This window comes from Diplotaxodon limnothrissa, linkage group LG10 (genome assembly GCF_057381915.1).
Source record: "Diplotaxodon limnothrissa isolate DT_005_m linkage group LG10, D_limnothrissa_male_GT1.1, whole genome shotgun sequence".
In the NCBI taxonomy this organism is placed as follows: domain Eukaryota; kingdom Metazoa; phylum Chordata; class Actinopteri; order Cichliformes; family Cichlidae; genus Diplotaxodon; species Diplotaxodon limnothrissa.
The window spans coordinates 9,765,881-9,792,253 of NC_140605.1; the positions used below are offsets into that span (position 1 = coordinate 9,765,881).

The 26,373-nt window shown below is 42.6% G+C and overlaps 1 protein-coding gene across 1 annotated transcript; it reads right to left on the bottom strand.

Moving 5' to 3' along the window:
- On the bottom strand, positions 1-26,373 carry ksr1a (kinase suppressor of ras 1a). The gene is made up of 19 exons (XM_085364364.1): positions 25,879-26,373; positions 16,930-17,070; positions 10,404-10,551; positions 9,829-10,303; positions 8,423-8,604; positions 7,791-7,860; positions 7,309-7,392; positions 7,036-7,097; positions 6,833-6,942; positions 6,387-6,555; positions 5,722-5,770; positions 5,027-5,090; positions 4,344-4,634; positions 4,062-4,258; positions 3,870-3,966; positions 3,580-3,713; positions 2,619-2,750; positions 2,372-2,507; positions 1-2,169 (listed from the first exon to the last, which is right to left on the bottom strand). The coding sequence occupies exons 1-19, from the start codon at positions 26,086-26,088 to the stop codon at positions 2,032-2,034; spliced, it is 2,889 nt and encodes a 962-aa protein (XP_085220490.1). The 5' UTR covers positions 26,089-26,373; the 3' UTR covers positions 1-2,031.

A 26,373-nucleotide genomic window follows, 5' to 3' on the forward strand; every position in this document is an offset into this window, starting at 1 on the left:
GATCAGGTACCCTGCTGGGGTAATAGGCTGGCCAAATGAGGAGATAGAAGCCACTGACATCAAGACAAGAAAGCTCCTTACCATGCATGGAGGGTTTCACCCCAAGTCCAGCACCCTGAGTCTGTACGCTAAGCGGAAGGAAGGGGGCCGGGGACTGGCGAGTGTCAGCACCACAATCCAGGATGAGACAAGGAACATCCACGAATACATCACGAAGATGGCCCCAACTGACAGTGTGCTCAGTGAATACCTCAGGCAGCAGAAACCCAAGAAAGTGGAGAAAGGCGAGGAACCATCATGGAAGGACAGGCCCCTGCACGGTATGTACCACCGGCAGATAGAGAAGGTGGCCGATATCCAGAAATCCTACCAGTGGCTGGACAAAGCTGGACTGAAAGACAGCACGGAAGCACTAATCATGGCAGCACAGGAACAAGCACTAAGCACAAGATCCATTGAGGCTGGAGTCTATCACACCAGGCAAGACCCCAGGTGCAGGCTGTGTAAAGATGCTCCAGAGACAATCCAGCACATAACAGCAGGGTGCAAGATGCTAGCAGGCAAGGCATACATGGAACACCATAACCAAGTGGCCGGCATAGTGTACAGAAACATCTGTGCCGAGTATAACCTGGAAGTCCCGAGGTCAAAATGGCAGATGCCCCCAAGGGTAATGGAGAATGACCAAGCTAAGAGCCTGTGGGACTTCCAGATACAGACGGACAAAATGGTGGTGGCTAACCAACCGGACATAGTGGTGGTAGACAAACATGAGAAGACGGCCGTAGTGATCGATGTAGCGGTTCCGAATGACAGCAACATCAGGAAGAAGGAACACGGGCTCAGAGAAGAGCTCGAGAAGATGTGGAGGGTGAAGGTGACGGTGGTCCCAGTGGTAATCGGAGCACTAGGTGCAGTGACTCCCAAGCTAGGCGAGTGGCTCTGGAATATTTGGTATAACTATTCCTGAAGTAGTCTTCAGGCTTCATGAAGGACATTTGGAGCACTTCTTTGGATGCTGGCTGCTTTTTGTTCTGTATTCTATCAAGGTGATCACACACTGCTTCAATAATGACTTAATATTATTATAATGACCACTTATTCTTTTGTCCTCTACTTGCCTAGTTACTCAAAATTTTTAATGGACACACTGCACACCATGCTGAGATATGTAAAGTTTTTAGTGACGGTCTTTGGGAATCACCTTGTTGGTGCAAAAATACAATTTTATGTCTGTCAAACTCATAAACTCTCATCTGTATTTTTTTGCTTTCTTTCAATCTTCAACTAAAGAAATGGTAAGAGATTTTAGATTTTTGCAACAGGCTGCTAAGCAAAGTGCCTAAAGCCACATTTTAAAATTGGTTCCTTACTTTCTTCTGAAAATGATCAGTTTCATACACGGGACTAATGAGTGAAAATTAAAGGAAAACTCTGAAAGACCTTCAAAAAGCCAGGAAAACTATTATGACTCCTTGAAAGCAAAATATAAAGAAGTGAGGAGTGGCTGAACACTTCTGGACAATACTGCATAAAATATAGGAAACAGTGGAGACGTGAGGCTATAACAAAGTTAATGCTAGTGCCAGGAAAAGAGGCATATGTGGTTGCATGAAGTAGTTAAGGTGGTCTATGTAAGAATGAAAAGACTAAAGCAAAGAGTCGATTAGATGTTTTACGTCCAAATATCTACATGCATTCAGCTGAGTTTTAATTTGATATCTATGCATTACCCAGTTACACTCTAGCTATAGTCTGTTGGTCACAAATGTAACAAAGTTCTGTATGACAGACTTATTTTTGCCAAAAATGTCTCATTTCAATAAACAGTGCTGTGCAAGGAATTCAAGTTCAGAAGTCATGTTTCCAGCTATAAATTACAAATTTCACATTTCATCTGAGCCCAGTACTAAGGCTGAACCCAGCTCTGATCTGATATTCTACTCTCAATAAACAAATAAGAAAAAGGAAAGAAAGGTTTTTGTGTTCACAGGTCCAGTGTCTTCACACCATCCTTCATTTCTGGGATACCTACTCTGCAGACTTCCAGAAATGTCCAGGGTGGGACAGTCTGCGGTTGAGTTTGGGTAGCTTCTCCAGCATGTCAGCCAGCTGCGTAAAGGTCGGCCTTTCTCTCAAGTCGTACGCCCAGCAGGCAGAAAGGATTTCCTGAAACAAGAAACCACTTCGTTTCAATGTGACTGGCAAACCATTGACCCGCACTCACCGCACTGTGAACTACAATCGATTGACCTAAAAACTACTGCAACATCTTGATATCGTTGCATCAGCATGGGTATTTTCCACTCTTACACAAGCAGAACAAACATCTACATTTCTGAATGACTGACACACTCATGGTCCAACTCACAGTGACCTCCTTTCCCAGGCTGATTTCTGCCAAAATCTTCTTTATGCCCTCTCCGCTCCCCACCTGCCAGATGGTAGCTTCCACAGGCTGGTTAGTGATTGGCCAGTCCCTAGCTTGAAGCTCATACCAAATTGTGCTTGAAGTGGGGAAAAGGAAGAGCATTTTGTTTGAAATTCAAATGGTGGACTTCCTTTTTAGTCAGTGAAAGTTATGACAGAACTCAACCAGATGTGCATGAAGAACTTACCCAAAGGCGTACACATCTGCTGCGGTGGAAAAAGGAAGGCGGTCCTCATTGTTACCTGGGCTCATTCTGCACACAATCTCTGGTGCGAGATAACAAATCCAGCCATGTGGAAGTTTGAGTTTATTTTCACGCCTGGAAAAACAAAAACAAAAATGCAGTTTTCAGTAACACTTTAAATGGAGGGGAAAAGATGTATTAAGAGGACAAAATGCATTCACTAAATAAAGTCCCTTACTCCTGTTAGCTACTAATGAACCATACACAAAAGGAGGCAAAAAATTAGTAAGATGTGCGCTCAAAATGTGCTTCAGAAATCAAGAGTGTCCAGATAATGATTGCAATTTGTGTAAATAATCATTCTGTACATTCGATAATCTTTAATCCTACAACTGTTTACAACTTGCATAGTTCCCATTTCTGTATAGCTGTATATCCCAGATTCTGTAAAGTTATTTATTTCATATTCTGTATACTTTTTCATATTTATATCCTGTTCATATCCTGTACATAGCTTGTACTCACTACAGCCTGTACATACTTATAGTTATAGAATATTCACAACATACTTCATACCGTGTACATTATAACATACCATAATAGACCCATTTCTGTAATATACTCACATATCTATATTATTGCTAATATATATTGTAATATATCTATATCACTAAAGCACTTCTGGATGGATGCAAACTGCATTTCGTTGCCCTGTACCTGTGCATGTGCAATGACAATAAAGTTGAATTCTATTCTAATTCTATTCTATTCAATTTTACAATCAGGAGAGTTCCCTCTTTTTACTGGCTGACAAGGGAGATGCCTACAGAAGTAGCACTGCAGACCTCAGCTTATCACAGATCAGTGGGCGTCCCCGGGTAATAGAGTGGTTTTAGCACTGCTTTAGTTAAGGTCATAGTTTTAAGGTCTCTTTGGGGTGTGGAGCGGTGGACATGTTTCTTACCTTCCCTCCTGAACAACTCCAGAGATCCCAAACAGGCCAAAGTCTGCGATCACAACCTTATTGGTGTCATGAAAAACGTTCTTTGACTTCAAGTCTTTGTGAACAATGCCTTTGGCATGCAGATAGCCCATTCCCTGTCCAGGCCAACGGTGTTCAGACAAAGGAAAACACAGTAATAGAAAATTATATCTTTGACTACACAGTTCTGCTATGTTTAGTACGTAACATGATTTTCCCCCCCTAAGATGTCACGTTTCTCACAAATTAACACACAAAAAAGAAACAAATACCTTTACAATCTCCTGAGCAATTTGTCTTGTCTTGTTAATATCCAGAGTGTTTTTAGTGTCTCGAACTACTGAGTAGAGTGTCCTCCCTTTACAAAAACTGCAGGAGTTAGAGGAAAATCATTCTATTAAAGCAAACACATGCATCCGGTTTAGAATCGTTTTTGAGGTAACCTGTGATATTTTTGTTCTCACCTGGTGATAATGGCCAGGTGGGGTGGAGCCATGCAGGCTCCCATAAAGAGGACCACATTCTCATGCCTGGTCTGTCTGTAGTTCATCACCTCCTTTTTAAAGAGCTTCAGGTGGTCCTGATTGTTCCCATCGATCTCAAGAAGCCGGATGGCCACCTCGCCGTGCCACCGGCCCTTGTGCACTTTTCCCCAGCGGCCCTGGATAAACAAAACACAAACTGTCTGATTTTTTATTTTTTTCGAGTATGCAACACACTAGAAATTCGTTGGGTAGATTCCTCACCTTTCCTATGAGCTCCCCAAGGTCCAGCTGCTCAAAGGGGATGTCCCACTCTTGCAGGTAAACGCTGGTCTGACTGGCCTTGCGGGAGATGGGGCCCTTCCACTGGTTTCCCCGAGAGTTGGGCAGATCATCCAGCTCGTCGCACTCGCCGTCGGAGCCCATGTGCATCCTGATCTCCCCTCTGTCGTCCTCATCTTCTCCTCCATCCACATTGTCCTCATCATCCTCCTCATCGTCGTCCTCCTCCCCTTCGTGATCTTCATCTTCGACCTCGACCTCCTCATCCCCTTCCTGCAATAGTGTGGCGATGGTTTTTGTAAAAGTTGATTTAAAAAAAAAAATCTACCAAATATAAATTTAAAACTGCCGATGAACATTTTGTAAGCCAGTGTTGCCACCTGAGCAGGTTCTAATCAACAGATGTCACAGGGACTTTTAGTCACATTTGGATGTTTTAATTAAATCTCAATCTTCAGTCACCTGAGCTAATTTCATACCCCAGTTGACAATTGTCCAACCTTTTAGGAAATCAAAGTATGAGTGTCTAAAAACTGAAAACAAAATTAAACAAAACCAATTTCTGAAGGTGTGACACTGAACAGCTTCACTGTACAGACTAATAAGCAAAGAGCCAGGAAACAGTACAACAAAAGAATATTTGTAGACTGCATCTCCAGCATTACCTCTTCATCGTCATCTTCTACCAGCTCATCATGTACGTCGTCTGATGATTGCTCTATCTCACTGCTGTGACACAGAACACTGATATCAGAGGGGTTCAAAGCAAGACAAAAAAAATAAATAAAAGGCTGTTTCCGAAAGAGTGACACTGCACAAAATGCAAGTTATGCCAGAGTACAATGATCTGCAGATCGTTTAAGCTCTATATTTCATTTTAAATAGTACAAAGACATCATGACAAATGGTGAAGGTGAGATTCCGATAAAAGCACCAAATGTTTTCCGTGGATGACAGATCTATACTGCAGGCAGGCCAGTTTTAATGATTTCTTTGAACTGTTCTGTTTCCAGAGTGGAATGATTGTACAGCATACTTCTTTAAAGCCTTTAAAAAAAACAAGAATTGGGTGCATAAGTTTCAATTTACTTTGGATCATCTTTAATTGAAGTGTCATTGACAAACTTTGAAGTTTCAAAGCAAAATAAAGTTTCTCACGTTCAACATTTTACATTTATTTAAAGGTTTTGCTGTGTTATTCAATTAAACATGTGGTTTACATAATTTGCAGATCATCACATTCTGCTGTTATTTACATTTTAGAGCATTCTGCCATTTTTAAGAAACAGGGTTGTAAATAACCAAAACCACTGTGTAGTCACTAAAACTTGGATTAAAGCTTGAGACAAAAAAGTCTTACACTCTGTCCTGAAGAACATCTGAGTGGAAATTTGCAGGACTGGAAACATCTGCAGAGGAAAATGACACCAGTTAGGGATGACCGATGGGAGCAAAAGCTACAGAGCCAGCACCACACATGAACATGACTGCTCATGCAATTTCCTACTACTTCCAGCAGATGGCATCAGAATGCTGCCACACAGTCAAACACAGCTAATCTAACTACTATAACCCTTAAAAGCAAACATGCAGGAGACAGAAAACTGTAAAGAAGCCATGGTGTGGAGGGAGAGAGGGATGAAGGGATCTTAACAATGTAGTATTACACTTTGGGACCATCAACTCACCCGGGAAGATAAATTGCTGTCTATGCTGAAAGTAACAGGCAGCTTTTTCAAAGAAAAAGAGAATTGGAAGAGTGATAAGCAAGGCAAGGGACACAAGGGTTTTTGGTTAGAGAAGCTTTGAATTAAGAGATCTTCTTAAAAACTCCTTTTAGTGTTAATATTGTGTATTTGGGGAAAAAGGGTAAGTAGTTGTGGGAGCGCCACACTCCTGAACCGGAAAAGATTCATCGTCAAATGCATTGAGGAAAAATCAGAACAATGTCAGCATGCATGTTTCAGTATATACTCTACATGTGTATCTGTGCATCTGTGTTTGTGATTCTGTACCCAAGCTTACCCGGGAAATTAAATCGGCTGTCTCGATGACCTTTGGGTGAAGGGTTGGGCGGTGGTGTGGCACTGGGGGGGTTGCTCTGCTGGAAGGGTGCTGGGGAGGAAGGTGTGGATGAAGTGGTGGAGGATGGGTTGCTGCTGGAGTCCAGCTGGTTCAGTACTGGTGGATGATCCTGCTGGGACCGGGATGGAAGGTTACAACACTAAGCATGATTGCTATTTATTAGCCATGTTGCATTGCCTTCAAGATTCCTTCAACAAGCTCTATGCTTTATTTTCCTGTCAGTGCACACTTTAATAGTCAGGTGTGATTTCAGATACATTATCTTTACAATGGTTAGCATGGACAGATGATGGAGATAATGGAGGTATATGTATTGGCATAATAGTTCAAGGTAATTAAAAAGGGACTACACACACGGCAGTTCTCTGAAAGTTCTTTTAATTTACCTTTTTCGTAATAGCCTTTGGTAGTGTGCCAAACTGCGGTGCTTCCTGCGGCCGGTCCACTGGGTTGTTTATATCAGAGGGAACTGACTCGGTCCTCCGAATTTTGGCAACTGTGGGAGAAAACCAATCATGTCACAAACAGGCATGAATGCCAAATAGATTTAGCCCATCAGCTGCACAGCGTGGGATGAAAGAAAACTTACTTGGTAGAAAGGAGATTCTGCAGGATGGAGCTTCCTTTGTACATTTGTTGTGGCACTTTAATCTGCATTAGCAAAAAAAAAAAAACAAAAAAACATAGGCAGCATATGAGAGGCTTAGCGGTAATTCGTAATTAGCACCAACATGCCTTACACCCAGATCAAGATTTAGCCAAGACATCAGATTCCCACCTTCCTAAAACACATGTGCCTTCTAACGGACCTTTTTTTTTTCACCACTTTTTTGGGTTGTGTTTGTGACAGTAATTAACTCACCGACAGTGTTTGCACTTAACTCCAAACATCATGTTTTTCTGGCACACTTGACATGTCTGGGACAACCAGGATTTGGTGGAAAACCTAAAAAACAAAACATAAAAGCTTCTTACGGACCCGCTCTGTATTAGATCGCTGTAAAGTTTAATTTATAAATGGTCTGGACTTGTATAGCGCTTTACTAGTCCCAAAGGACCCCAAAGCGCTTTACACATCCAGTCATCCACCCATTCACACACTGGTGATGGCAAGCTACATTGTAGCCACAGCCACCCTGGGGCGCACTGACAGAGGCGAGGCTGCCAGACACTGGCGCCACCAGTAGGCAACAGGTGAAGTGTCTTGCCCAAGGACACAAAGAACGAGACTGTCCAAGCCGAGGCTCGAACCGGCAACCTTCCGATTACAGGACGAACTCCCAACTCTTGAGCCATTATTGCATTAACAGCAAATCTATCTTTTCTAGGCATTGAAAGGTCTACCTGTGCGTGACTGCAAGCCCTATATCCCTCCTTATTGCTTGTGGGGAGCTGCGATGCACTGCTACATTATCTAGAAAGAGACAGAAAGAATGCAAATGATGAGTAATGATTACAAGGATGGCTGACTGAGGTGATGTTAAGTTAAAGCCTTTATTTACATTCAAGCACAAAAACACACACAAGATCATTATAGCAATGTTGCAGAACCAAAGACTTTTACATCGTGTCAGTAAAGTGGACCTATAATGTCTTTACTCCTGTTTTTCTGTGGATTCCAATTTTAATATTGCCAAAATTTCAAATAGTGATGTCAGTGCATCTGTAGTAGCAGTTCCTATGAGCCAAAAGCTCAGATTTCAGACTGCATTTTTTACTCTTATATCTCATTTAGTGGTTGTGTTCTTAATGTGGTCATTTGCAACACACAGTCTTAAGCTTTGAGTACACCTGTTCTTTAGATCTGTTCAGACAAACAAAGTAAAGCTGTCTTTAAGAGAATGAACTGACAAGTTGCACCAAGGCCCCGTATACAAGAACTATTTTGATCTACGAAGCTGGAAATTAGCACAATAAGTCCACTTTAAGCAGGTATATTCAGCAAAATTAAAAGTGCATGCATGCAGCTGACTCACTCTTAATTGTGCTGTGCTCCTCCAGCAGTGTGGGAGTTCCAGGAAGGGTGTAAGGTGCTGTGTTGGCAGCTGGGGTGGCACCGGGTGTCCTTGCAGACACGGCGGAGTAGCGAGAAGGCGAATCCTCACATCCGTTACCGTTGACTTGCATGTTCAGGAACAACTTGTTCTTTTTAACACACCTGGAAACGCACAGAAAGAAGAGTGAATCAGCAGGTGCTGTATACTGAACTGCTTGCTTACTATACTGCACAGGACAGATTATGTAAGGGCCTGGGAGAGGCACGTTGGAGAACCTTAATTGCATTGGCACACGAAGGGCAGGGTGACATCCTTAACACCCAGAGTGAAGTCACAAGGAGTGAAGGGCTAAGCGGTGCCAGGTCTGTGGTTTATACGCACATGCACACAAACACGTGAGTAGCCACAAAAATTTGCAAAAAGACTATCAGTCTAGTACTGCGACTTGCAACCTCCTTACATAAAGTAACACTTTTGTAATATACTGCACAACATATGCAGAGTGAGAATAAACCTCCAAAAGCATATAGTGTCCTATGTTAGCCATTTTTTCCATTTTTTTTTTAAAATAAAGTTTTCCACAAACCGATATTATGGATAAACATGTGATTGCATTGTGCTTGGGCAGCCAGTCCTAGTACAGAGGTTAAAAAAACATTAGATATTAAGAGAGAGAGGGATAGAGAGAAACTGTGTGTTTCTTGCCACCTCTGAGCATTAGAACTAGGAAATACTTCCTGTTTTGACATGACTCATAATCTCTGGGAATCTGCGTGGGGATTAGCTCCACTCATACAGCGAGAGCAAAGGAGCAACAGGCAGTATGTGAACGGATGTGAAAGAGGAAGGGGAAGAGGGAGAGAGAGCGAATGAGGACATATCTAAGGAAAACTGCTTCTGTCCCGACAGAGCGCAAGGCGAAATTAAGAGTGAGACATCGGGCAGGACCGGGGCATTTTATCAAGTCCTTTATAAAATGTCAAACAACAAGTGCTCTTTCAGTTGATAGTAATAACAAACTGGAAAAAAAAACAAACATCCCTTGTGAGACGGCTTGTCAGCTGGCCAACGCCGTTTGCTGGCCAGCACAAATCAGAATTTTGTCCTTTTCCTTTCTGTGAAGCAGCAGAAACTAAACACTTCCTGCAAAAACAAGCTGAGATTCAAATTTCAGTGAAATAAAAGATACCCCCCCCCCCAAAAAAGCAAACAGAAAACCCCCAAAACACATACACACTCCCCACAACAGAAGCAATCTGTCACAATTACAGTGCCATCTGAGGATTCCCCACTTAGTTCCAGTCTGACCTACTTATAAAAAGCTGCAAATGAGGTGAATTCTTGAGCAGTTTCTTCAAACCACCCATTAACAGCTTAGCACCTACTTGTTGGTGGGAGGGTCCTCGATGCGGTTGCCCAGCTGAGACTCGTGGCTTTTGCTGCGCGTCAGTGTGATGTTGGGAAGCAGGTGCAGTACCTTGCGGGATGGCGGGGGAGGGGTGCAGGGAGGCTTCAACCGGTGACGCCTCTTTGAAGGAGGCGTTATAGGTGGGGTGGAAATGTGCCCATGGAGGCGGGCTGCGCGGGCGAAGGACATAGGGAATGGATCTGTGAGAGGGCTGTCGCTATGTGCGTCTGGCGTGGGCGCCGCTGACACAGAGCCTGAGCGAGGGTGGGGGAAGGTTGCGCAGGGAGTGGATGGGGTGGACTGGATGGTGGATGGGCGGGCTAGAGGCGAGGGGCTGTGTATGCGGAGTGGGGTCCCCAGGTTGGTTAGCTGGTCCGCTGTCAGCAGAGAGCCGCTGTCCCTCCTGGTGGGCTCAGACAGCCAGAGACTGCTGTCATCTCTTAGTTCGCCTCCTGGAAGAGACATGAAACAGACCAAAAATAAATAAATAAAAAGACTAATAGAAAATCCGTGGGAAATATACTCTAGGAACATCAAAGTGTAAACCCATACCTGATTCAGTAGCACTCTTTAGACAAGAGAGGGCAGCACCGAGTCTGCCACATTCTTCTGAGCTGGACCCAAGTCTTCGCATCGTGTCTCTCACCTGAGCTCCTGTCATCTGCAGTAAGGTATCCAGCGACAGCTTTGCCTCCACAGCCTTCAGAGGAGCAAAACAAAAGCCCATGACAGGAGCTCTAATCTATTACAACGTGAAGCAGTATGTTAGTGACAAGCTTTGTACAACAAAAGAGAGCAAAATAGCCCAAAAGAACTATGCTTATATGGCATTCATAAAAAATATTTTTTGTTCCGAGTGTACCCTCAATCAGCCACAACAACACTGTTTGTAGTGAGGCTGAAACTGAGCGTTAAAAAGGGCAAAATGTTGCAGTGCTCAGCAGGTTATTCAACATCTGACTCGGGACAGTTCCTGGAAATCACTGTTAATCCTGTTTGTTTGGGGTATTCCAAACACTACTTTGTCTGCTTATCTGATTTTTCATTAGCTGCGTAGAGCAGAAGCTGAACACCAAGATCAAACCTGAGCTGGGGTTTGACAAAAAACATGGCTTAATATTTTCTGTCTATGTGAAACCTCTTATACAAGTGTAATGACTGTACAATGGTGAAGGTAACTTTGACAACAGTAAAACAGGAAGTAAACAGTGATGCAGTAAGATGCAGAGTTAATACACACACCACACTGTGAGAACTGGGAAGCACTAGTGGGCCGCAAAGCAGAGGTGGGACCAAGTCATTGTTTTGCAAGTCTCAAGTAAGTCTCAAGTCTTTATCCTCAAGTCTCAAGTCAAGTCTCAAGTAATGTCAGGCAAGTCAGAGTCGAGTCTCAAGTCACTGGTGTAAAAGTCCGAGTAAAGTCACAAGTCTGAAATTTTGAATTTCAAGTCCTTTCGAGTCTTTAAAAAAAAACAAAAAAAAAACAACGAAAAAATAATGTTGCAGTTATATGCTAAATGTAAATATTAGACCATGTAATTTTTTAATCTGTGTTTTTCTCAACACATGACAAAATAGTGAACTTAGAAAATATACACAAATTGTGAAATTGCACCTCTTTAAAATGCAGCTCAATTAAACCTAGCTCCAAGAATAATTTTCACCGACAGTTCTGAGATAAGCTGCATGTTATTCTTGGATGCGGTTGTAGGACCGGCTTTAAAATCGCATGACAAAAATATCATACACATTAAAAAAAAACTGCATCACCAACGTAGCCTGGACAACATTTGCTAGTTAGATGAAGTCAGCTATCTCATTGTAGCATATTTATATGCATATTTATAATCATACGGTTCTTGGAGTGAGTGCATACACTCATGAAGTTTAGTAACTTCAGGTCACTGCAACAAGCCCAGGTACAGTTTACCGACGGATGGGTGCAGGACCTTGAAATGCACCGTGTAGAACGAAAGACCATCGTACGTATCATAAGTTTACCAGTCTCACAAATCGTCTTCATAAATACACATTCGTTAACCGTTTATTAATAGGACCTTTGAGCTCAACGATAATTAATTAGTAGTGGAAATAATTTCTGGTACGCGTTACAGAAATGTAGCAGTGACAATAATACTGTATGCTGTAATCGCACTGGGCAATTAGTGATACAAAAAACCTGTTTTATCCTGTGAATAAAAGTATATGTTTTTGTCAATGTACCATAATAACAGAAGCGAAACGCAATATTGTGTCAGGACAATTCACTATTTATGCACAATAAATAAAGGAGCATAGCGCCACAATTTCTGTTCAGCGCCAGACTTGCTTGTAACCTATATCACCAATTATGTTATGAAAATGACGTATTAACTACTAAAAAACACTGACCTTCGTGTAAATGCTTGGAGCAGACTAACCTGTGAGCTGGAGTGTTCTGGGACGTTATATTTGATCTTTGAATGGCTGCAATCCGTCGCGTCTTTGTTACTTCGGAAACATGGCTTGAACAATTTCTCTTCAACGACGTAATCCGATAACAACCGATCTCTTTACCCGTCGGCTTCCCGTGGCTGTCATGCGACCGGCTATTGCTGTTAATAATACAACAGCTTCTTGACATTTTTGTGTTTCTTTTTATCGCTGTGTGACTGATTTCAATTGAAAGCCTGCGTGCGCTAGTACCTCTTGCCACGAGTTCCCAGAATCCTTTGCGGTTTTACCCCTGAATGACGTCACATTTTCAATCTCTATATAATATGCATGTTAAATTTTATATTTGGGGTGAAATATCAAGTCTTTTCAAGTAAACCGGTTCAAGTCCAATTCAAGTCCCAAGTCATTGGTGTAAAAGTCCAAGTCAAGTCACAAGTCTTAGAACATTTTTTCAAGTCAAGTCTAAAGTCATAAAATTAATGACTCGAGTCTGACTCGAGTCCAAGTCATGTGACTCGAGTCCACACCTCTGCCGCAAAGTAAGAAAACAGAAGCACATGCTTTATAATCTTTTTCCCCAATGGCTGAACGGATAAAGACACAAATTCATATAGGCTTGGATACTCTATGTGGACACAATTGTGAATTGTAAATAATATGAAGTATTGGGTGTCATAAATAAAGAAAAAAAAATCCAAATGGAGGATTAGCAGTGTATTAAAGTTAACAGTGCTCACATTAGTTTTGATTGACATTAGCTGACCAGTATTTAATTAAGCATTAAGTCTGTATCTTTATTAATACTGAAAAGTTATCAGTTTTGAAATTAAAACAAAGAACGCTTAATCATGACTGCTTTACAAATTGAAATTAAACCCTAAATGTAATCCACTCAGCAGCTGCGATATTTCTAGCATTTGTTTCAGAGTGGAAATTATTGTAGCACTTTATAATAGGCAAATTGTAAATAGTTTGCGATACTTTTTTGACTGACTATTATATTGTATTACGCGTTATATCACAGCTGATACCAGACAATATCAGCATTGTCAACATTTACATTCTCATGACACTGGGGCATATAAAAATTTATGTAAATGATGAAGGCCTAGTCACTGGTCAATGTTCAGAGCAGCAAATACTGCGGTTTATACAGAGCCATGGGCCTCTCAGAGACGCACAACATGTCCTTTAGTGTTAGTCCACTGATGCACGTGTCACAGCCACAGTGACAACTCTTTAAAACAAGTATTATAAACATTTAGCTTTATAGATAAACCATGCAAATAGCTTTTTTAAATGCACTACGCTGTATCATTTACAAAGCTCTGGAGGCATCACGCTGAACTTTACAAAAAGCCACAAAGCATTTGTTAAACAAATAGTTGTTGTGTTATTTTAAATTCAAAAAAATACAAAAAAATAAAGTTGATAAAATTTCAAAATAAAGTCACATTGCACACGTTTAGCTTCACTTTTAGGTTAATGGTAACAAACCATTAAACACGGATTTATTAATTATGAAATTAATTTTGTTATACATCTACTCTGCTTTGCTTTCCCAATTCTACACATCTAAACCAGCGCCACATGTTTAACCCTTTCATGCATGAATTATGACAACCTCAATCATGATTTTTTTCTTAAGTATTTTTATTCGTCTTTACGCATGAAAAGATGAATAAAAATCCTTAAGAAAAAAATCCTGACAGAGGTTGTCATAATTCATGCATGAAAGGGTTAAATAACAATGATTACAATGAAACACGTCATACATCTATAGTAATTAAACGACCAGTGGGTGGCCGGTTATGGAGTGACACAGCAGTGTCCAATGTAGTGGTTTATGTGCTATTAAACCATCAACACTGACACAAATACAAGGAAACAGCCTCTGAATAGCTGTCCACTGTAGTGACCACTATGTATGAAAGGGTTAAGACTCGTCTCTGTGTGGCTTTCCTTTTTAGCCCGCTGTCTAGTTCCTCTCTAATGTTTTGGGTCATCTTGCTAACCACCCAGGCTGTCTTCCTTTTTTACTTCCCATTTTTGAAAATTTATTATTTCAGCAGACAGTAAAACTCAACAATAAGGCATCACAGGGTGTCGTAAACCAGACTGTTCCACTTTGGTTGATACTCAAACCCCATTTGGATGATTATTCCATTTCTTGACTATTGAAACTTTTTTTAATGCATTTATTTTATCTGAACTTGTAGCATTACAGTGAATCACCGAGGCTGCTCGCTCAAGTCAATCTCCTCAAATTTCAATAAAAACTGAAAAAAGTGGAGGCGTTCTTTATGACCTCCAGTGTACTACCAACTCCCACTTATTTAAGCATTTAGCACTGCAGTTTTCCTTTCATATTCCTCTGTTTCCAGCCTTTTATGTGCTTTAAAAAAAATGTAGTCTGCAAGATTGGAGATGTACAAACCTGGAAGGGCGGGGCTTTCTTTTTACAGCCGAGTTACTGAAGCGGCGAAATAAAACAACAGTGCAATCAACAACTGATGGATGACAGAAGGAAATAGGGCCAAATCCAGTGAGTTTAGGATGTTTCTTTTGACTGGGGAAGTACGCAATCACTTATCAGTCAGGTTAAACCCTTGCTCTCAGGGGCAAACACTGATCACAAAACTAGGGCAACCTCCCACACTAGTGTGTACACTAGAACCAAAACATAGCACACGCACACACTAAACCACACACATGTAAGGGGTGAGTGATGTGATATTTAAAGTTGCTGTCGGCCCTCTACTCTCATTCTATTTCCTCACTCAGAACATAGTTACAGCAAAGCCTGCATACGTGACCGTTTCACTGGGGCCTCCTATACATGCAGTATTATGTCGGCTCTGTTTTAATTAATATGGGCCCTTCACAGGTTAGAATCCCCAGTAGGAATTCTCTGTATTAAGTCATCTACATAATTCAGCTACAAATAAAACTGGACTGTCCATCACATAATCTAGCCATCATAGTATAAAGTGAGGAGATGCGCTGTAGACTTCTCAGTCTAATAATATTTGGTCTAAATAGGTCATCAAAATGCCGCTACAGTCCTTCGTCCTTTGGGATGTCCCCGCCGGTCTACAAAACATACAAATGAGCACTTTCTATTTCATCAGAAAACCTCATCGTGTCTCGTGCAAAGCTAAATTCTTTTGAAAGGAAGTGAGGTTTAAGAGTGAATGGACTAAACAGTAAACAGAGCACAAATAATCAGATACGGAACAAGGCCGCAACACAAAGCACATACAAGGCCGGCACATATTAAAGAATAACGAGTGCAGAAGAGTTTTAAAAATAAAGCAGGTTACCGTCAGGTCACAAAACAAAGACAAATGGACTGGAACGACAAAAACACATAAGAGCTGACATGGATTAAAACAGTTTACAGCAGGACACGACAGGACAGGACAGGACAGGGGGAGAGAAAGGAGAGACAATTTTGACAACCCAATAAGAAAAATGATAAATCCAGGCGTTAAAACAAACAAACAAACAAACAGCTGACAGCCACTAAACAATAGCGGAGCTTAAAAACAACACTGAAACAAAAATGATAAGTTAACCAGCTGGTAGCTTCTGCAATGGAAGACTGCACACGGCAATGCTCTAAAGTTTCATCATGATCAGAAGTGACAGCAAATAGCGAGTTCTGAAATTGCATTAATAAGGGAGGCTTTCTGCAGGAAATCTCTCTGCTCAAGACTCCCCACTGCTACACGAGGAGGTCAGAGGTCAGTGTCAGCCGCAGATTAGCAGGCTGGAGTCACAGTTCAGGAGCGGGACACTTGAGCGGTGCTGAACAACACATATTAAACATTTTACTGCACTACATGGTTCTCACACCCAAGGTCAGTTCTTTATTTTCTGGGTCATTGTCTTTTTGGGAGACCAACAGAAAGTGAAACAGACCTTACCCTGGTTCCACCACAGCCCAAGTGATCCAGCACCTAAATAAATGCTAATTGTGTATGTTTAGGCAAGGAACAGGTCATTATCTTATTTTAAAAGAATCTACTGAAAAACAAGACTTTAATATACCTGGGGTTTTTTTTTAATGTACATGTAACCATCAACAATGCTAGAGCAATGAAAAAGAAAAGGCACAGAGTGGATCAGTTAAAGAACTATAATAAAGATAAGTACACTTTGTACACTTGTATAAAAAGGGCCTTCTCTTCCCTCTTACAAACATGGCATGGAGCTATAAATAGCAGCAGAAGGCTGAGAATGAGATTTTTGAAGCATTCAAGACTTTCTCCGAGCACAGACCAGCATGTCTCTTCCAGTTTCGCTTTTTTTGCTTTGCTAGTTTTGTGAGCCTTGTTTCAGTAACAAAAAATAAAATTTGACAGTAGAAACAGTTATCTGAAATGAATCAGCTCAAGTTTAGATTTTGGCGCTGCCGTTCTCAGGACGTCAAAAATGAAGCAGCTTCTCTTTTTGAAAGGCACTTTGACGGCCGCTGGTTAATTCCTCATGCACATGTGAATGTTGACTGAGTGCACATCACAGACTGCATATAAAAGACTTTTATACGCAGTCTTTGATGTGCTTATAGAACAGCTGTAAACGGGAGACAAACGCCAGTCACTCCGGCCAGAGTACTGGCGCCCAGACGATGACCTACCTCAATGAGCTCTGGTCGCAGGTTGATGGTGCGTAACCAGTCTCGCAAGTGTGGATAGCTGTCTAGGGCCTCGGGCCTCTCTGTCTCTGGCACTTTCTGCTTGCACTGGAGCTGTTTACAGATGTATTTCATCAGCTTCACCTGCAGGGAGCAATAGAGAACATAGCAGAGAAGGGAGGGGCAGGTTAGCGGGGGAGACTGGGAGTCTGCTACGAGCTACATGAGAAAGAGCAGGCATTCACTGTGAAGGGTATCTGTCACACCTGTGTTGGAAGGGTTTTATTGTTGCAGAGGTACCACCTTTAAAGCAGAAACAGACCGAAAACTGCTGTTTTCACACGAGTGACATGACACTGACCTGACACCAGATGAGCCTCTGTTACGATAAAGTCAGACACGTGAATATCTCCACACCCTCGCTTACTGTTTATTCCCCCTCTACTGAGCTCAGTGTACCTGCAGTGACAGCTCCAATGTTTCCCTGTGCCCTCAAAGAGACAAGCTAATTAGATATAAACTGCTATTATTATCCAGAGGAACAATGACCTGGTCATCTAATGAGAGCATCAGCAGTGCTGCCAAAGCAAATGTGTCTGTTTGCAGCTGAGAAGCATCAAAGTTCAGAGTGATGGAAAGAAAGTGCCCATGTGACTAGTTTCGTCCCACGGGCATTTTCCTTCAAACTTTCTTATTTTCTCTGAGCTTCTACAAATCTTTTACCCTCCACTTCATGACAGAGCCAAGGAGCCATCATTTTCTTTCCAGGTTTAACACATTGTGCACAATGTGTCCACGATGTGATGCCTCTATGAGGCCAATTCTTCTCTCCTTTACATGTCATTTTTCTAATTTTTTTCAAAGTTAATTTTTTTCTTTATTTTTAATAGAGCTAGGGGCTTTCATCATAGCATTTCTAAACATACTACATTTCTTTAGAAACCATGAATTATTTCTATTTGCACTACAGAATTATTACAGAGAAAGCGAAAATGACCATGATATTATTAGCCCTCTGAAAAACGGACCTTTTAACTGAGCCATAGCACAAAGCACTGCTGTGCAACGGTGTGCTTTAACTTTGTAATGCCCAGAGTTTGTAAAATCAATTCCCAAGTTAAAAACTGAGACACTAATCAGTTTAGATTTGAGAAAAAAGGTAGATGGACAAACAAAGTTACCACAGAGCAATACCATCAAGATATTCAAACAGAGTACAGGACAAGTCTGACAGAGAAAGAAAACTAATGAGAGATGTGTTTAAAGACACCAGAACACCTGCTAAGACACTAGTGAATGACTTAGCCAAGTACGGAATTGCAATCTCAAAGAAGACAATCACTGGAACCCTGCACAGAAATGTACTGTGAGGTGACAAACCAAGAGACACCTTCAAGCCAGACTGAAATATGCAAAGGACAACCTGGAGAAAGATTATATGTACTGGAAATGTGTCCTTTTGTCAGATGAGACAAAACTAGAGCTCTTGGGCTGCAGAAATGCTGCTTATGTTTGGAGAAAGAAATAAGAGGTGTATAACCCAAAGAACACCACTGTAAGCTGTACACCTTTATGTGTACAATATAAAACTATTGTCCAGTATATTGAGATGAGCTGTAACTCTGTCAGGTTCTAAATAAAGTATTCCTTTCAACAAGATGCACAGACACCTACTTCTCCTCAGTTTTTTTTAATTAGCAGGCTGGGTGCAACCTTTGTTGTAGTGTCTCATGACATCAGACCCAACATCAGTTAACATCCCATCAGTTAATATTGCTTTACCTTGTTTTTGTAGAGGAATAAATGATCGGCCTATCAATGCAAATGATTCCACTGGAGTCTGCACAAATAAAATGTAAAGCTGTAACAATTTAATCTGATGCCTTCCAAAAAACCCACGTTGAGCGCAGTGGTCCTGTGAGTAAGTATAACAATGCTCGCCGTGGTATTGGTTTGCAACGGCCTGCATTGTGCAGCTCAGCGTGACTGTATAGAGTGTCCTTATCTCACCGTCTATCTGTAAGAATCCATTACAGCAGGCAGCACCTTGAGATGAGCTGAACGGCACCAGCTACCTTTCGACCCACCGCGCACCTCTCGAGTGCCTGGGCAACAGCGACGAGCGTGTGTCTTTCTCTGCTCATTGAGCTTCCTCTACTCACCGACCAGACAGAAACTCGTACAGCATACCGCGCTTCTCTCGGAAAGTGTGGCCTTGGGATGTAAAAAGGCTTCTTCACAGCAGCCAACAAAAGCCTCTCCACTGGAGGCCAGAGAGATGAAAGATGATAGAAAGAAGTTAAATTCTCAACGTGTTGACCCTGACTGAAGCTTTTTAGCTCTGCGAGCAGTCGTCAATCATCAGCTGCAGTGAGAGCATTATAAAATAATAAAACTGAATGTAATCCAATGAAAAAGAAATATTACCAGCACACAAGAAAGCACCTTGTCATAAAAGCTTCTTTGGCTAAATCGAATGTGCCTAAATACAAACGTTTAGGTCTTACATGCCAAAGAGTGCAAGCAAGCTTTACTAAAAAAGGACAAAAACAGAGCAGCATTTCTGACTTGAACATGCATTCAGCTGCCAGAGGTTGGCCTTAGAGGCCAGTAAGTAAGACCAGCTCCCTCTCTGGGAGGAGTGAAAAGACAGGAACATATTTTGCTGGAAACCTTTTTACATATGGACATGTATGCAAATGTACTGGCGTGCACACACACACACACACACACACACACAGACCCATGTATACGAAGTAGATGGGAGATAGAAGCAGGACTGCACAAAGTGAACCTGTGATAAATGTGACATCCAATCCATTATAAACTCAGAATAACAGAGCCTGTAGTCCTTTTGGTTTTTTAGATCAGGCCTAGCATGGCATTTGCTCAGTGTGGCTAATGAGCTAGCCTCCTGCTTTACCTCCCTATACACCAGTGCAGCCCTGTGACGTCAGGTTACCTAGCAACCCCTCTTCTGAGTCGTCAGCAACATTTCAGTGGGATTTTCCCAAACATGTGAAACACAGAGCTCAGGCAACATACATATCACCATATAAACATCCCAATGTGTAGGAGCAAAAACACGACCAACATTTCTTTTATATTGTTCCTCCCACAGAGAGCAGTCTCTTTACCCATTATCATCTAAATGGGTAAGGTAGACAGGAGGACACAAGCACGAAACCCCCTCACCGATATCAGTACTGTGCATAAGAAGAGCACAGGCACGCACACGTCAACAAAATAATGGCAGGCTGGTCTGGTGGATATTATTTTTGGTGCAAAGGGGAGAAAGCAGTGTTTGACGTGTGGCCCGGAGGGGGAAGGAGGAGGAGGGGGGGAAATGGCGTCAGAGCCCACCTGTCAGCAGAGCTAAACAACACCATGGCAACAGCCTAATGCTGCGAGGGGATGAGTGACAGCCGGTTTGTTGGGCACCGAGGAAAGGAGAAGGGAGTCCGAGCACAGGCCAGCCTGACACAGCAGACTCGGGGAGCACATCCACCGCTTCAGTTGTTTTGTTTTCTCAAGGCTCCTGCTGACACAGCCACTTCGGTGCACCTGCCAAGGCTATAAGCGTGGCCCTATCACAGAACTGAGCAACAATGCTCTATCCCCGGAAATGTTATTCGCAGATGAAGGTCAGCTCTCCCGCCCAGAAATCTGCACTCACGTCTTGTCGTCAGAACAGGCTCGCTGAATAAGAACACGCCTTATGTCATATATCATTAGCCATGTGGCCCCTCTGGACTAGGTAAGAAAAACCCAAAGAGGAGATACCGATATAAGTTTTGGTGGAGATTGAACAGAAAGTAGAGAGCACTTAAAGTCAAAGCACCTCTTAAAACTGTGTCCCAGAGATTTGCTTCATCATATCTGTATGCTACATTGTCACCATTGGCCAAAACAGGAAAAAAAAAAAATCTAATCTTGACATATTTATGCAGGGGCCAGGTCACAGAGGGGAGGTGGGGGTGTGTCTGTCGGGTATAAACAGTTGACAGTCCAAGACAATGGCCTATAAATTGCCCCTCCTCCATCATTGTTAGCACCCATGCAAGTCGATGCTGGGTGGGAGTGGTAGGTCCAGGGGTACGTGTCTGTCTGAGCCTCAGACAGACCAAACAAGGCACGTCTAAGAGGAGAACATGTGGCAAGTTTAGCCAGTTAAAATGTAAGGTTTACAAGCTGCTGTGAGGCATTGCACTTTTAAACATTTTAAAAGGTCTATTTTTAGACAATTACAACCAGGTATGATTTACAGCTAGACAAAGCAAATCCCTTCTTCCCAGAAAAGAAAAAAGTACAGCAGGCCTCAAAATTACAGGATGCAATCCTCAACTCACCCCCAGTCGGTTTAAGAATAGATCAACATCTGCCTACACTGTTCAACAGTATGTACTTCTATCTTATTGGTTACAACAAAAACAACAACAACAAACAGAGAAAGGGTCAGGGCTGATATAGTCACTACAGTTGTGTTTCCTCCTTTATACCCCCCCAACAGCAAACACACACACAGCAGTTGTCATGTCATGAGAAGCAGCACAGCGGATTGGCTTTGATTCTCCCCTCCCCTTTCCTCCCTGCTCTCCCTTCTCGAACGGGCTCTTTGCGCGTCATTTGATTTTCTTATTTAACAACCAACCCTGAAAATGCGTAGGAAGAAAGATGTCTAAATATAGACGCAGCCACAACAGCTCGCACCACGAGCACGCAGCAAACTCTCTCCAACACTGTGAGGAGACAAAACAGAGTGACGCTTTGCTGTTTGCATTACATAGAGAGGTGATGAAAAAGAAAGGTAAGGGCACAGGCTGCTTTTATGGAAAGACTTACAGCATCAATGTATATATCTATATCTCTCTCATATATATATATATATATACATATATACATACACACACACACACACATACATACACCTCAGAACACACCATTTAAGGCCAGCGTGCACGAGCAAAGCACTTGATATTAGGGTGCATTTGTTTTCCAAGTTGAGATTCTGTTGGGATTACGGCTCAGGAGCAAACAAGGTGCTAAAAGGCAGAGCAAGTGGATGCGTGGATGCAATAAAGCAAGAGTCAAGCATACATGAAGAGCTACAGTAAATGTAACAGAAGCACCACGAGAGGCAGACAGAGCCTAAGCCTGAGTGGGATTAACGTGTGAAAAGTGAAGTACCAGTTAGCACTCCATTTGAGAGGCCAGTATCATTATCCTCTCACTGGCAAGGCAGAACCCCCCCCACAAACACACACACACAGTTCAAGTGGAATAATAAAGCTCTCTCAATGAGAGAATAAAGTGAGTTCAAGCTGCTCTTGATTGCACTCCAGTGCAATATGGGAAAGATAACCCTTTCGCACCACAAGCGTGACAACTACTCTGACCTCACACAGACTGCTCAAATTCAACACACAAATTAAAAGTACTCGCAGCTCCAGCAGGAACGATATCCATGCCTCGCTGCAGAACAGACCTCCTCTGATATGACGGTTGCATGGTGGAGTGCTTGCTGGAACTTTAGAACCATGGCATGCCGCTGCAACCACTGCACGCCCCACCTCATCAGACACATCTCGCGCACGCCTGGAAAAGCAACACCTCTCACACAATACTTCTTAAGAGTCATTTGAAATCTACGACCAATGCACTAATCCACTTACTTCTAAGAGACGGGGAACGTAGTAAGAAGAATCTAACAGAGGGCCCAAGTGAGAAGTGAAACTACACAATGAAGGCAAGAGGTGGTTTCAAAAGAGCGTGCCAGTAAAGCTGTGGGAAGTAAGACCGCTGATCGGCAGAGGATCCCTAATGCCCTCCTCAGCCTGAAAGACATCTAACCCTAGCGGCGTTTCTGGCACGATACATTATCATGATTGAAACATTATCATGCCCGTCTGATAACCCTACTAAACCAATCCTTCATGTTACAAATGGATGCTTTCTGAAGAACACACCCAGAGAACAGCAAATAGGACTTCCAAATGTCTTCTTCAGTTTGTCTTGAGTTTTTCGGAGACAGAAAACTATCTATATCAGCAGACCGCAACTGTATTCTCCCCTCCTGCCAAAGATCTCTGCTTATCTTTAAGATTTCATCACATCAGTCTTTTTTTTTCCCAATTCTTGTTACTACCCCATTTGTTTTACTGTGTAGGAAGCATCCAGTTTAAGAAAAGCATGACAAAATCACTCCAAAGTCTGCTAACTCTCTAAAAACGGTCTACAAAATTAGAAAATAAGGACAAATAAAGCAACTGCAACATTTGAACAGCCTTAAAATCTTGTGCTAGAGGATCCATTTAGGCTGGCTTGGCATAGCAAACACAAACACAGTCATTGCATGGCAAAGAATTACACAAAGGAACCCAAGAGGTGACTGCACGTTTCCACTAGAGCTGTGATCTAAGATATTACGAGTCACGTGTTCTCAGACAAGTCGATTGTTGTCAGATTTTTTTATCTTTATGCTGCCACTTGCAGTAACAACGCAGCGTGTATGAACAGCTGCACCGTGAGCTCACTGCCAACTAGTCGCTGAAGCAGTTTAAACAATCAAAAGTACAGCTATAATCAGTGGAAATAAGAAAAAATACAATGACACACACACACACGTACAGCTGAGGCATAAAATCAGATAATGAAACGCAGACTGATGCACTTTTTATCTCCCCTTCAGGACTCGTTTGATTTCTGATTCTGATCCTACAGCAGGAAAGGATCCTGAAAGCTTGCGAGGTCTATAAAGCAGCAAACTTTTACTTGAAGTAACCACATCCACTGCTTCCACTTCTGACTTTCAGAGACAGCCCCTAATAACGGTCTCATAGGCACAGGAAAGAGACCCAGGAGCCTTCAAGAAACATGTGAGAGCGGCACGGCCTGTCCATTGTCATATAGAACAATGCTGGTGCAAAATGTGTCCACATGACAGCATTTCTCAGGAAGTACTCTGCCAGATCACATCCTGTTCCAGAGACAAGGTATGCATGACCACAGATGAAGAGGGGGTGAAAATGTGGAGCAGGATTCGCTTTGTACTCTTTGTTTTGAAACCGTTTATCTAGCTCAGCTCAGGCCCATATTTGATCATATACACACACACACATATACACACACACACACACACACACACACACACACACACACATATATATATACACACACACACACACACACACACATATATATATGGTTTTGGGTTTCGGCTGGGACCGAACAGAAAGGCTACAAATATCCAAACTGATTTGCTTTGTTTGCTTTGGTTTCATTCAGTTGAAGAATTTGAATGTTCTTTTAAGACCAGGCTTCTTTACTCGAGCCTGTAAAAATTTGTTCCTGCACAGAATAGCTGCCAACTCGCACCTGATGCCTGTCAGCCAGCGAGGGAGCAACCAAATTATTTTATAGAGATTCATACAGTATTCTCAAACTGGATAAAAAGCTGCAGCTGAGTCCATAAAACAGCTCAGTCATCTCTCCTTTGCCTTTGGGTAAATTATTACCCCCCCAGGCCTTGCTGGTGATATTTGTATTTGTGATTCTAAGAGGTTACGGACACAGTGTAACCTGTCGTTTAAGGGGCTTCTTCCTTCATTAGCAGCAATTCTGGACCGCGCTAAGTATTTCTAAAAAGTAGCTCATTATATCACTGTGAGGCTGAATAGAAAGCAATACTTTTTTTTTTAATGTAGGGCAACAGCCCAGTTGTTCACGGGGTGTTTGGTTATAAAGAGATAAAAGAGACATGGATAATTGATAGCCTCTAGCCAATCAGGAGTGAGTATTCCTTTTAGCTAAGGTACAAGGCTTTAAATAAACCATGAACCAGAAAACCCCCATCATCTATTATGTCTCCAGGATGTCACTGTGACATTTGAAGGCTTTGAACTTGTAATATTCAACTGTTTTCCACATCTTCAAGCCTCATCAAAATATACTGTCTGTATCAGCCATTTATATGCCACAGCACCCCCCCCCCCCCCCCCTCCTCTTCCCATCACCCTCCTCAGCAACATCCAGGCCTGAGATTTAAAAAAAAAAACAAAAAACTGGCCCTTTTGTTGAAACGACTGCAGAAGAGAGCTATATGTATAACCCTGTTTCGCATGTATCAGTTATCATTATGTGGTAAACCGAAAAAACGCACTCCCCCGTCCCTCATTTGAATTTTCCTGAAACATGCGAAGTGAGAGCAATATAGCGTGCGTCCTGTGCTGACGCCTGCACGCCACCAGGCATGACTTCTCCACCGTGCCGCCTGCTATAGTAGGGTATGTTGCTCCAAAAGAGCAACGCGCAAAGCAATGTCAAGTCATCCCCGCACGACGTAGGTGAATCGGCATCCAGATGCAGGAGAGCAGCAGCAGCAGCACACCAGCCTTTGCCTGCTGGATGAGGTTGGGGAGGGGGGGTAACCACATGGATCGCGTCGTACATTTGTATTTGTCTCACAGGCCCCACTGTATGGAGGCAAAACCAAGTGCAGAGCGCCATACACGAACATATACATATATCTATATAAATAAAAGCCGTGAGTGTCTATTGAATGTGTGCCATGAGGCCAGGCTCAATACAGCTGCACGGCACGGTGCTGGGAACTATCCAAGGAGCTCCGGGCAAATAAAGAATATTCTAGAGGGATAGTAAAACCCAACGGGACAAAGCAAAACTTCATTATGAGCTCCTTTTATTGTTTTTTTTTTTTAATGTTTATTTTTGAGTCACCTCTACACAGCGAGCCAGCAGTAGCCCGTAAAGCGACAAAATGTGCTCGGCTCACTGACACTGATAGGGCGCCTCAGCCAATATTCAGCCTGGGAGGCGGACATAGCGCTGGGGCTTCATGACTCCGCAATTTGGCTATACTGCTTTCTATCTCCGGACGGGGCTTATGCACGGAGCCCGTGCTCGGGAGGAGGAGGAGAGGGGGAAGCTCATTACCTCTAAAGTTCGTATTTCCTGCTGTGTGAGGTCGTTGGTGGCGGCGCATTTGGTGCGTAGCCCCTGTAAGCTGGAGATGGAGATATCAATCATATTCTGGATCAGTTCGCACTGATGTAGCGCGGCCATCGCTGCGCCACCGCCGCTATCCCTCTCCGGCTGCTCATCACTCTCGACCATCTTTCCGCCTTTAGCAGACACACTATCCATTCCTCGGCATTGGGCACGGCTGGAAGGGCTGGAGTCAAAGTGTTAAGCTAAAAAAATGTAAAATAAAAATAAATCAAACATATGCAGCAGTCCGGCGACGCAGCGACCTATTGTGGAAGTTAGCTGACAGCAATTGTCCCCAGCTCCGAATCTGGAAAAAAAAAAAAAAGAAAAGAAAAGAAATGGAAGCCCTGTGTGCAAACAAAAATGTTGACAGAGATGAAAATAAGGTGCTCGACGGTGACCCGGGTCCAAAGTCCAGTGAGGCTCGACTGAGAGGATACT

Bases quoted from the DNA above. Each gene is read 5' to 3' on its own strand.
- ksr1a (XM_085364364.1), bottom strand. From the start codon at position 26,088: ATGGATAGTGTGTCTGCTAAAGGCGGAAAGATGGTCGAGAGTGATGAG. The intron at 7,861-8,422 runs GTGAGTCAGCTG...GTCTCTTTCTAG, and splicing joins GGAGCACAGCACAATTAAGA to ATAATGTAGCAGTGCATCGC. The intron at 2,508-2,618 runs GTAAGTTCTTCA...CCCCACTTCAAG, and splicing joins GCAGATGTGTACGCCTTTGG to CACAATTTGGTATGAGCTTC.